The 13,333-nt window shown below is 40.9% G+C and overlaps 1 protein-coding gene across 1 annotated transcript; it reads left to right on the forward strand.

Annotated features, from left to right (window-relative positions):
• Positions 1–11,087: 11,087 nt before the first annotated feature.
• LOC122026669 lies at positions 11,088–12,910 on the forward strand. Its single transcript, XM_042585398.1, has 5 exons — positions 11,088–11,258; positions 11,336–11,405; positions 12,172–12,257; positions 12,412–12,552; positions 12,632–12,910. The coding sequence occupies exons 1-5, from the start codon at positions 11,088–11,090 to the stop codon at positions 12,908–12,910; spliced, it is 747 nt and encodes a 248-aa protein (XP_042441332.1).
• The last annotated feature ends 423 nt before the right edge of the window (positions 12,911–13,333 follow it).

Consider the following 13,333-nt stretch of genomic DNA (forward strand, 5'->3'; position numbering starts at 1 on the left):
TAAAATCTGGAAGCTTGTAGAAACACCAAATGGTGTAAAAGCCTTTGGGTGTAAAAAGGTCTATAATAGGAAAAGAGGGATAGACAGGAAGGTAGAAACTTTCAAAAGCAAGGCTTGATGAAAAAGGAAACTTTTCACTGGTAGCCATGTTTAAGTCTATCCAGATTCTTTTATCTATTTGGCAAGTGAATGTCAAGACAGCATTCCTTAATGGAAGTCTTGAAGATAGCATCCACATAAAGCAAACCAGAAGGGTTCATTACAAAGGGCTAAGAGCATATTGTGTGAAAGCTCAATCAGTCTATGGACTGAGGCAAAGCTTCAAGGTCTTGGAACATCCAGTTTATCAAAGTAATCCAGACCTTTGGATTTATTGAGTAAACGGATAAGTCTTGTGTATACAAATGGTGTGATGGAAACGTGGTGGTGATTCTTGTACTATACGTAGATAACAATTTTGGTAGTTGGAAACAATATCAAAATGTTGTCAGAAGTAAGGATATGGTTGTCCAAATAATTCAATATAAAGGACTTGGGAGAATATATATATTTTTGTGATCAAAGTAATAAGGGATCGCAAGAAAAATATATATATAGATATATCCCAAGTTTAATACATCGAAAAAATCCTTGCTCGTTTTTAGCATGCAAGACTCCTAGAAAGGTTTCTTACCTTTTAAGCATGGAGTGTCTTTATCTAAAGGGATGTCTTCGATGACATCAAAGGAGATTGAGGACATGTAGGCAGTTCTTTATGCTTCGGCAGTTAGACAACCTAATGTATGCTATGCACGAGATCAGAAATCTATTTTGCCAAGGGCATAGTTAGTAGATATCAAAGTAACCCTAGACAAGGACATTGGATAAAGCATATAAGTACCTTAGAGGCACTAGAGATTATATGCTAGTTTACAAGGCAGTTATTTTGGTCCCTATGGGTTGCATGGATTTTGACTTCCAATCGGACAGGGACAATATTAAGTCAACCTCGGGGTTTTGTGTTTACTTTAGGAGGTAAAGTCATAACTATGGAAGAGTGATAGGCATAGGTGTTTATCTGGACTCCACCATAGAAGCTTAGTATATGGCAAGCCTCTAAGGTAGCCATAAAAGCTGAATGACTCAATAACCTCAAGATAGATTTAGATATGATTTCTGGTTTGTTCAAAGATTATTACAATTTGTTGTAATAATGTTGGTGCAGTAACAAACTCGAAGAAACCATAAGTCTATGAGGCAAGTAAACACAATAGAGCGCAAGTACCACCCAATACGAGAAATCGTATAAACGAGGAGAAGTTGTTGCCGCCTAGATTGCATCAGATGATAACCTAAGGTCCTTAAGGCAAAAGCTTTTTGAAAGGCATGGGAATCAGATGTATGGCAGCAGATATGGCAGCTTAGTCTTTTAGTATAAGTGGGAGATTGTTAGAGTGTATACTAAAAGCCTAGCTTTTGGTATAAATATTTATCTAGAAATAAGAATCACATTGGTCAAATGTCTACATTTATGATAAATATAGTTGCTCAATTAATTTATATTGTAGATAACATGGTGTGTGGTGTCACACACAGAAGATCATGTTATTGGTTCCTTATAAATTATAAACAGTAGCTCACGACCAAGATGGAAAGGAGCAAACCATTGGAAGGTCGTAGTGTAATTAGGTATTAGTTTATCTTAACTATATAATTACACTAGTACACTTAGAGTGTATTGAGTAGGACCATTTGAGGTCGTTCCTTTTATACTGACTTTATAAAGGAACAAAGACCTCAGTTATTATGGAAGTGTGTGCTCTTAATCCTAATATAATAACAAGCACATATATTTGATATTTATTTCTTTAATTTATCAATGGGTGAGATTTAGTTCGATAAATCAATAAGCCCGATAAGTTGGGAAATGATATCACTTATAGTGTGTGTTGTTGATTATAGAAGGAAACTGTCCTAGTAATCTAGGTTGAGAATGTCCCCAAGAGGAGCTCATAAGGATTGTCATGTTAAACCCTGCAGGTGGACTTAGTCCGACATGACGATGAAGTTGAGTGGTACTACTCTTGGAGCTAGATATTAATTAAGTGAGTTGTCAGTAACTTACTTAATTAGTGGACATTTGTTATCTTAAACACAGGGAGACTAACACACTCATAATAAGAAGGAGCCCAAAATGTAATTTGGGATTGGTGCGGTAGTTCAATAATAGTTCTCTAGTGGAATGAATTATTATTGATAAAATTAAGTTGTGTGTTCGGGGCGAACACGGGATGCTTAATTTTATCGGGAGACCAAAACCAATTCCTCCTCTCGGTCCCTATCGTAGCCTCTAGTATATAGAGATTTATACCCACCGTATACCCACCTTCTTACCCATCCAATGGGGCCGGCCAAGCTAGCTTGGAACCCAAGCTAGGGCCGGCCAAGACCAAGTGGATGAGTTAAGTTGGTGGCCGGCCAAAGCTTGGGTCCCAAGCTTAGGTGGCTGACCACTAAAATATTAAAAAGGATTTTTAATTAAAATTATTTCTTATGTGGATATCATGTTTTTAAAAGAGAGTTTAAAAATTAAAAATTTCCTTTTATAGCTTTCTACAAAAGATTAAGAGAAGAGATTAATCTCTTTCCTTATTTGTAGTTTAAAAGGATGGTTTTAATTTTTGGTAAAAACTTTCCTTATTTATAAATCATCTATATGTTTAAAAGAGAGTTTAAAATTTGAAATCTTTCCTTATTTGTTGATTAAAGGAGGATTTTAAATTTTAAGAAAACTTTCCTTTTTAAACATATTCATGATTTAAAAGAAAGTTTAAAAATTAAATATTCTCTTTTATAAGTTTCTACAAGAGATTAAGAAAAGATTTGATATCTTTCCTTATTTGTAGATTAAAAGAGATTTTAATTTTTAGAGATAACTTTCTTTTTATTCACATGTTTAAAAGAAAGATTTTAATTTATTAAATTTCTTTTTTATAAACCAATCATGAAGGGATAAAAATTATTGAGAAATTTTTATAAAATTCCGGAAGCAAATAAGGAAGTTTTAATTGGTGTTTAAAATTTTATTTGCTTGGAGTTTTTTTTCTTGTGGCCGGCCATTATAAAATTGAGAAAGGAAATTATTTTTAATTAAATAAATTTTCCTTTTCAATGGCAAAAGAATTAAGGAAGTTTTTATTAAAATTTCCTTATTTGCCAAGATCAAGGATTATAAAAGAGGGGGTAGAGGAGGCTTCATGGCTAACGAATCTATTCTATTTTTCTCTCCCTCTTTTCTTCTTCTTGTGGCCGGCCCTAGCCTTTCTCCTTTCTTCTCTTTTGGTGGCCGAACCATACATCTCTTGGAGCTCTTGTTGGTGGCCGGACCTAGGAAGGAGAAGAAGAAGAGGAGGAAGCCTCATCTTGAAGATCCCTTGGAGTATTGGTGGTGATCAAGTTCTTCTTCCTTGGAGGTGGTTCTTCTTGTGGCCGAACCTTGCTTGGAGAAGAAGAAGGTGCGTGGTGGTTCTCGTCTCGGAAGATCGTCGCCCACACGACGTCCGGGATAAGAAGAGGAATACGGTAGAAGATCAAGAGGTTTTTCTAAAAGGTATAACTAGTAATTTTTCTTTCCGCATCATACTAGTTATTTTTGGAAATAATACTAAATACAAGAGGCTTACGTTCTAGTGTTTCGAATATGGTTTTCGAAGTTGTGTTCTTTTGTTTCTTTCTTTTCCTTGTGATTTGATTGTTCTCTTTGGTTAACCTAAAGTTATTTTAGGAAATTAAATATTAGCTTTCTATTAAAGGTTTTGTCTAGTCGGTGGTGGTTGCTCCCATATCCAAGAAGGCCATGTGCCTCGCCACGTCAGTACTGGGAACCTTTTATGGAAATTAATATTTAATGGAATTAATAACTTAAGGAGACTTGGGTCAAACGTGTTAAGTTCCGCAGGAGATCCAAGTCAAAACCTAAAAGAACAAATAGATTAAGTTTTGGATCAAACGTGTAAAGTTCCGCAGGCGATCCAAAATTTAATTTAAAAGAACACATGGTAGCTAGGAAAAGGTTCAGACCTTTGTACAAAAATTTTGTACAGTGGAACCTATAGGTTTTCCGAGTAGCAACCAACAGAATAACCATAAGAGAATTTTTCGGAATTTCTAGAAATTTTTAGAGAATTTTTCGGAGTTCGTATGATGAGTTTACGGGGATAAAAACTAGGCCCCGGGAAAGCCTGTTTAGGCTACCCCATTTAACGAGGAAAAGTTTATTTTTCTTTTTCTTTTTATTTTCTTTTTCCTTCTCCCCACATGTTGTTTCCTTCGTTTCTTCCCTCCTCGCGCCGAGCCGCCGAACCCGTGCGTGCCCTAAGCTTGACGCCGTCTTCTCTTCTTTTGTAACCAGCGCCGCAACCACGACGGTTTCATCTTCCTCACGATTAAAGCTGTGGCTGAGGGTTTTGTTCTCCTTATTCCTCTTCTCCCCGATCCTCGCCGAACCCGATCCCTTGCATCTCTTCTGTGCAGCGCAGTCTTGCGTGATTCGTCACCATCGTAGGCTGCCACCAGGCGATGGCCGTGTGATTCGTCGCTGCCGCTAAGCCCCATCATTGACGCAGCATGTCCTCCTCTCACCGCCGCACATCCCCTTTTCTCTTGTGCTATCGGTTCATGCCCTAGCCAGCCTCGACGCCACCCTGAGTGGATTTCGGGACAAGAGGGGGGGATCCGACCTAGCCTTGGTATCCTATTGCCTCACCTATGTGTATTGTGTCTCTGATAGTCAAACTACACTCCTCCAATGGATTCTTCTTAGCCAAGCCTTACTCTCGATTAGTTGGAAATCGGTCGAGCAGTGCCTTACACAGGGTCTCCTTGCTGCCACATTTGAGAGATCAACGACTCCATTGTGGATCCAAGCATCACTGGTTAAGGATGATCCACAGCATCGTCCACAAGTTCCAGTAGCAAGATCTGTGGTTGTGAGTTGGCAGGAAGATACTTAGATTTAGGTAAGTTGTGGTTTAGTTCATATATCAATTTAATTCAGATTGGTTGGTGACATGGTTGATTTGGATACTTAGGTTATAAGGGGAATTGCTGATTAGGGTATTCGTGTGGAGGTTAGCGGCTCCACCTAGCTCTGACCAGCATTTCCAACAACAACTTCTCCGGCTGCGATTCAACAGAGGAGGGCTAAATTGGGACTTTGACTCGAGACGAGTACTTCGACATAGAGGTTGATTAGCTCGACTACATTGGAGGCGGGTACCTTGACCTATCTATTTTGATATGTCTTGTTGATATGTTTAGTAGATTTTAACAAATAGTAATAATTATGATTATATCTGCATCGGCATGTCACTATTTATTTCGAGCATGTATTGTTTGTTACTTGTTTATTATTTATGTTATAGAGGTAGTGACATATCATGCTTTATGATATACTGGACTGGTTGGATACCCTACTTGACATGTGTACCTAGATCATATTATTTGATCCACATATCTTGGTACACATTATATGGAGAGGGATAGGATTAGGATATTTCCCGGCTTAGTGACATGCACCATCTTGCATGATTGCATGCTGAGCGGTTGGCAGCTCCATTATTGTTGAGCGCATCGCCAGTTACATGGATCTGCACACACAACCACTCATGGGTTAGTGGTTTTTATTCAGGCAGGGTGTGTGCAACAGGTTGCTCTATTTGGCTCCGTTGGTCCGCTCATGGGTAGTGTGATGCAGCGTGGTAGCCAGCAGGGATCCCTCCCCATCATCACGTACCGGGAGATGAGAGCATTGCGCTACCTCACTATGTTTGAGGTAGGAGGATAGGTGTACTCCGACAGCATCCCGTCCATTTGGTCACTCATCAAGAGCAGTGATGACATAGTGCACAGTTGTCACAGCCCTACCCACTCGGTCTCACTATCGTGTGTGAGATGGATGACTGGCAGTAGGGGTGACCAGGACATGTTATTGGCATCATATTCATTATTTGTATTTATTGCTTGTGTTTGTTGCACTATATATGCTACATATTGGATGGATGCATTGTTTGACATGCATACAGGATTTATGATACTTTGGGTCAGACGACCTTAATATCCCTATATCCAGGTTCTGGTTAGTACAGTTACTCCTTATCTTTCGGTTCTGCACTTTTTATATGTTATATCAAGAGACTGTATGCACAATTATTGCTATTTGTTATAGTTTACTATGCATGTCAACTAGGTATCCGTTGAGTGTTGGACTCACACCCCTTTTATTACTATTTTCAGGTTGAGGCTGTCCGGAGGAGTTCCAGTCGCTAGTCCTCCCTCTAGGTTGGGAGGATTTCCACTTTGGATCCTTGCTTTGGTTTTTCTTATTATTTTAGACTATGTTTCAGACTTGTATCTGCTGGAAATTTGGATTTTCTATGATCCCTTATTATCGATGGGTTTTTGTTTTGATGATATCGGATTTGTGCTTTATGGGTGTAGTTGAGTAGAATATCGGTTTTATGCTTTATGGGTGTAGTTGAGTAGGATTTTTGCGATGTTTTCCTTATCTTTTCTTAGTTTAAGTTGTTACTATAAACTGTGTGGATGTTTACTTATTGTACTTTTATTTTTATTGTTATTGTTCCGGTCGTGTTGGCCGATGTATATGTGGCCCTTAGGGCATTGTAGGGAATTTCATATTGTCACCCGTATAGGGGAGATGCTGCCGAAATTTTCTCTGGCAGGGACTACCTAGGGCGTGACAATTTATTTGGTATCAGAGCGAGGTTTGTGAGTCAAATTGGGTACTTTTTTATTTTTACGGATTTTCGTTATATTCATGTTTAGGAATTTCGTTTCGAATTTGTACGGATTTTCGATGATTTTCTCATTTCGGAATTTCCGAGGACAAAAAGGGGGACTGGACAGCGACGAAACATCTCCAGACAGCATATAGGTATGATGTTTAATTTTATAGTGTGATACTTGTAGTAATATTTGTGTGTTATAATTCAACATATATGAGGCGAGGTGCACGTGCTCCCGTGCCGAGACGTGGTGCAGGATGACCACACAAGAGGACGTTAGAGTCCCTGGCAGCAGAGTCGCCAGAGACGTCTGCTGGAGTCGAGCCTGCCGGTCAGGGACATACTCTGCATGGTACTGCGGGCGCGTCGGGCTCTCAGACTCCGATGGTTTCAGAGGTAACTACCCGACCGTACCCGCCATACCCACTCCTACTGTATTTACGGTACCACCAGCGGTACCACTGGCATACCCGACACCACCACCACCAGTGCCTACGGCATACCAGGCACCACTGCCACCGGTGCCCACTGCATACGCGGCACCCGCACCAGCAGCAGTAGTTACTCCACCTCCGGTACCACCACCCATCGTACCTCCTGCCGCGCCCACCTATGCTGACCCTGCAGTGCCACCAATGGCACATGCCTCAGTCTATGCAGTAGCACCGGGGATGCCTCCCCTGCCTATGCAGCGGTACCACCTGTTATACCAGCTCCAGTGGTTCTGCCAGTTCCTGCAGTTGTCCCTACTTACCTCACTGATATTGTCGCGGCACGAGCCCGTATCCCAACATTGGCATAGTCGATGAAGAGTCGATTCACGCTCTTCAGAGGAGAGATTGATCCGAGTGTGGCTCAGTCCTGGATAGAGACCATGAAGCGAACCTTCTTCTACATGGCTTGCTCTTAGTGGGAGAAAGCAGAGCTGGCTGCTTTCCATTTACGGGATGAGGCCGACACTTGGTGGGTTACGCAGCGATCCATCATAGGCGAGCAGAACATCACCTGGGCCAGATTCAGAGAGGCTTTCGAGAGCTACTACTTCTCACGTGCATATCAGATGGCTCGTCGGTAGGATTTTCTGAGTCTGTGATAGAACAATCGTTCGGTGATAGAGTATAATGCTGAATTTAACCAGTTGACCAAATTCTGCCCAGAATTAGTAGCTGAGGACAGCTCCCGTATGCATCAGTTTATTCAGGGACTGGATGGACATCTGCAAGTAAAGCTTGCCAGTTTTGGGAGTTCATCCTACATAGAGACACTGGACAGAGCCCTAATGATAGAGTTAGCTCAACAGAGAGTATATCCGGATAAGAAAAGGAAGCAGACGAGTCAGACATCAGGACAGATCCAGTAGACACAGGCAACCGGACAACAGCAGAGTGGTCGTAGTCGGTCAGGACAGGGTACTTCGGGGGCTTCTGGTCAACCTCAGAAGTTTGGGCGATCTGCATCAAGACGTTTCCGATCTTCACAGCAGAATCAGAAACAACCCGCCAGTGATATTCTCTGCACTAGATGTGGGTCCAGAGACCACGTCACCTCAGCCTGCTCCTTGGGATAGCCAGTTTGCTATTATTGCAAGCAGCCTGGGCACGTGAGACGAGATTGTTCGTTGAAGGCTCAGCACACGACTTCTGGGGTTGCTGTTCATGGAGGATAGCACAGTTAGTCAGGGACTTGGCAAGGAGGGAAGAGAGCCCAATCTTCGCATAGTCAGTAGAGGACAGCTCCCCCTGTCGTAGTTGCATATGGCATGCATGGACAGGAGCACTCCAGTGCCCTTATGGTACCACAAAGTTCTGTTGTGGGACCTCCATATCAGTTGCAACCCCAGCCCCTAGTCCAGTATCTGCAGCCTCAACCACTGGTTCAGTACTAGCCGCAGCCACAGCCACTGGTCCAGTACCAGTCACAGCCCCAGCCGCCGGTCCAGTATCAGTCGCAGCCCTCTCAGATTTCTCTGGCACAGTATCCAGCACCATCTCAGTGGCAGGCTCCTGCCCAGATGCAGCAGCCACTGGTAGCGCTACCACCTTCTCCTTCGCCCGAGACGGGGCGTATTCATGCGGTCACCAGAGAGGATGCGCAGCGAGTCGACAGATCCGTTTTCCGTTGTATGATTTCCATTTATGCCTTATCTGCTGATATACTGATAGATACTGGTGTTGGGATTTTCGAGCCGCCAAACCGCTTTTTGCATTGCGGAAACCCCGAAATCCCATGCCACCGGATCCGTACGAAGATAAAAATTTCGCGTACATGTTTTTCTATCCTAGATCTACATGGTTAAGAGATTACCCTTGTAGTGAAGCCCTTCGTGAATCCTGCTCATCCAAAAGTTGTCGGATCTCGAGTGTGTTCAAGTGGACACACCTCTATACGTATCCACACGAACAATAGAGATGGAGAAAACACTTAGAGTGTGCTAGCACTCTAAAGGTGTTCGGCCAAGGAGGAGGAGAGGGAGAGCAAGAAGAGAGGAGGAAGAAGATGAAGTTACACAAAACAAAATGTAACTCACACAATGAATTAAAAGTAGGCGGCCACTTCAAAGAGAGGTTTATAAACTCCATGGAATACCAAGAGTCACAACTCTTGGTCTCCCTCATGAGGTGGCACACACTCAAGTAACCTTTGATGATGTGGCACATCATCATTGGCCAGCCCTATGCTAAGTCACAATGACATGACATTAGACAAGTCAAGGTCAAGTCAAACTTGACTCTTCATCTTCCATCTCAAGTCAAGTCAAACTTGACTTAAATTCTCCCATGGTTGATCAAATCCAACCTTTGATTCAAGTCAATTTAATTTAGTAAATCTCTATCCATTAAATTAAATTGATTCAATGAGTCATAATCTAAATTAGACTCATTGGACACATGAATCAAATTGAGTCCAACTCAATTAGTCTAATTTGGATTACTCTTAATCCAACTTGGTTCATCACATGAACCTAATCCTCTTGGTTCATCAAATGAACCTAATCTCCATCTAATTGCCCTTTGTGTGTGACCCTATAGGTTCTTGTAACGTTGACAATGCTCCTAAACTCATTTATGAGTATAAGTAATGAGCGGTATCTAGCAACACATCATTACTACCCAAGTTACAAGAATATTGAGATCCAACATCACCTTTGTGACTACTAATTGTGACTCTTCACAATATATGACAAGTGTCCTTCTATGCTTGATATCTAGATTGATCAATTTGAGGTATATAAGGTGTCATCCTCTGATCAATCTAAATCTTGAACTCCAAGTAGACTCACTATAATCAAATGAGTTCAATATCTCATATTGACTCCTTTGGGCATGGCCATGCACTTAGTGGTCTCACTCTATCAAGAATAACGATGTCACTCCCGTTATATAGGAGGGATAGATCCCATCTACATCACTCACATCCCTCCGCATAATTTGTTACATATCCAGTAATCGCCTTTATAGTCCACCCAGTTACGGGTGACGTTTGACGAAGCCAAAGTATGCAACTCCTTATGTAGGGAACCATGGTGACTTCAGGTCCAAGGACTAATAGTCATACTAATAGCCACATGAGAAAGTATATGACACTCATATAACAATCCATGAAACTTTCTCATGGCGGGTCATTCAGTATACATTCTCCAATGCATACTCATGTGTCAACTTGATATCTCTATATCCATGACTTGTGAGATCAAGTCATCGAGTTGACCTACATGCTAGTCTCGTCGCATTAACATTGTCCCTGAATGTTAATACTTGACTAGGAATGATTAAGAGTAGTGTTCTCTATATCATCTCACTATCGATTCAACCAATCGATGATATAGATAAGAACCTACTACTCAAGTAAGTAACGTTGTCGTTTTTTTTTTAACAACGCTTTTAGTGAAAAGCGTTGTCTATTTCTATATTTTCTTACTAATAGACAACGTTTTTTTTAAAACTGTTGTCTTTTAGTGATTTTTGTGGGTCAATGACAACACTTCTTGAAAAGCGTTGTCTATTACCATTTTTAGTGTTGTCTATTGTCAAGTTCTCATCTAAATTAAATCTAGAATGATACACACCGTTAGATCAAGTAAGGAGTTGAAAAACCCCTAGGTTTCACTCGCTCGCACCCACCTATCTTACGAAAACCTCCCGAACCCCTCTCACGACTTCTCATCTCTCGCCTTTTCCATCCAACTCCTCCTCTCACGCCCTCTCCGTCCAACTTCTCTCCGACAAACCCCTCTCCGGCGAACCCCTCTCTGTGAACCTCCCCTCCAAAGTCCTCTCCGTCAACAAGAAGAGGAGCTTCAGGATGCTCAACAAGAAGAGGAGCTACGCGCAGTACCATCTCGAATTAGGGCAGTCGGACTTCCTCCTCCGATCCTGCTCCGTCTGCGGGATGATGTACGCCCCCGGGGACGAGTCGGACCAGAAGCTCCACGGGGATTTCCATAAGAAGTACTACGAAGGAATTCGGTTCAAGGTCAATCTGATTGCTTCGATCTGTTCTCTGTTTCCATTTCGTCCTTGTTCTCTAGATTGTTTAATTTCGATGCACAGGGCTGGCGCAACGAGAGAGTTATCTCGATGCCCAGCGGAGGCAATTGTCGCATCCTGTTGGTTCTCGACGGTGACTCCCCATCGCACAAGCACAAGGTTGCTGGATTTACAACTTGATCGATCAGTCTTGTTCTTTTTTCCCTAGCGGTCGCAAACTGTTTGTTGAAATGACTGAGTAATTAGAAATGCATGTTCTTAAATTTGATTATGGAAAGGTTTTGACTTTTCAATTCCATAGCTTTGATGGAAGACAGTAACCATGCTTCTGGGATCACAAGTTAAGGAGGTGCTTACGATCGTGGAGAAGGAACTTGGGTTCCAAATAGTTCTCTGAGACGTTGCTTTGTTTAATAAGGTACTGAAAGACGCACTTCTTCATAGAACCATACTCAACTTTCTTTCCTATTTTGATATTCCTTGAGCTTAATTGCTAACGCTTAGATTGTAAGCATTAGATCACAAGCAAGATAGCATTCCGTTTCATTCTTTGCTTAAAATATAACTTAAGCATCAATATGTGCTTTCTGCATTGCAATATACATTGTTTCTATATATGGTTTGTTTTCAACTCTCAGTGCAATTTTCAAGCAGAAGTTACTTTTCCTAGATTAGATTTCCTCAAAATAGTGATGCAATTCTTAGATTATGCCCATTAAAATGAGTTTCTCTTTCTACAAATACAGAATTGAATGTCTACTTTAGAATTCGAAGCACATATCCATATTTCATCTATTCAAAATATCGTGTGAACCATTCATGGAATCACCAAAAAGTGCAAACACCATTTTATGTCTTTTTTTCTTTTTGCACCCGATTCATTTCTGTGCATTTTCAAGATGCATATAATATTGGTGGGCAAGTCATTACTGCCAACTGCATTGAGTACTCCATTTTGGGTTGTCGGACATCTCGGATGGGTCGTGTATGATCTTAATTTATATGAGTAGAAATTCAATATTCTTTATCATCAACTTCGTCGTGCCAATAACTTCTAACTGTCGTTATTGATCTAATCTGAAATTGTATGTTTGGTCTGATCACTCATTAGCCACATCACTGTCTTCTCTCTTCATCAGTGGCTTGAAACTATACTCTCAAATGCTACGAGGAAGAAATCTGGGGAAGACAAGCAGCTTATCTGGTCCAAAATGGGTCTCCCTAGTTGCCATCCCCTTGTTTTCTTTGCAATCTGCACCGGAGCTTCCTCGGACCCCATCGTAATCATCTTTTTCACTTCGCTTGCTTGCTCATGTCATTCAAGATATAAATTCACACACTCATTCAATCTTGCTGCAGCTAAGAGTCTACAGTGCCAAGAATGTGACAGAGGAGCTGGAGAAAGCCAAGAAGGAATTCCTTCGATCCCACGTTGTGGTCAAGAAATCTAACAAAGTTTTTCTGCCAAAAGTCCTCGATAGATACGCAAAAGGGATATGCATCAACTGTGACAATTCTACAAGCTTTAATAGATATGCAAGCTTTAAGTCTATCAAGCATGTTAAACTAAAAATTGTACAAGCTTTTCTTAGGAAGTTGGCAATTTTCCACTATTGGTTAAACTCATATTCTAAATAACGTTTCATTTTAGCTTTCTTTCTGCAAATACTGTATGCATTTTAGAATGAAGAAATATTGTACTGTATACATTTTAGAATGGAGAAATTGCAAGCTTTCTCAGCATATTAAAAACTGCATTTTAGAATGCAGTTTGAAGAAACGTTGCATTTCTGCAAGCTTTCTTTCTGCAGTTTGAAGAAACGTTGCATTTCTGCAACAACAGTGCTTTTTATAAGAAAGCGTTTGCAGAGAAGAAAGCGTTTCATTTTTGCAAGCTTTCTTTCTGCAGTTTGAAGAAACATTGCATTTCTGTAAGCTTTCTTTCTTTCTTTCTGCAAGCATTTCATTTCTGAGTAATGAGTTTTGGTTCATTTATAGAAAATAGCTAGTAGAAGTAATTTTTTGGTTTAAACTATTGACTGTAATTTTTTGTTTATATTT

Source organism: Zingiber officinale, chromosome 10A (genome assembly GCF_018446385.1).
Source record: "Zingiber officinale cultivar Zhangliang chromosome 10A, Zo_v1.1, whole genome shotgun sequence".
Lineage (NCBI taxonomy): Eukaryota > Viridiplantae > Streptophyta > Magnoliopsida > Zingiberales > Zingiberaceae > Zingiber > Zingiber officinale.

Bases quoted from the DNA above. Each gene is read 5' to 3' on its own strand.
- LOC122026669 (XM_042585398.1), top strand. From the start codon at position 11,088: ATGCTCAACAAGAAGAGGAGCTACGCGCAGTACCATCTCGAATTAGGG. The intron at 11,406-12,171 runs GTGACTCCCCAT...TGCATTTTCAAG, and splicing joins CATCCTGTTGGTTCTCGACG to ATGCATATAATATTGGTGGG. The intron at 12,258-12,411 runs GTATGATCTTAA...TCTCTTCATCAG, and splicing joins GGACATCTCGGATGGGTCGT to TGGCTTGAAACTATACTCTC.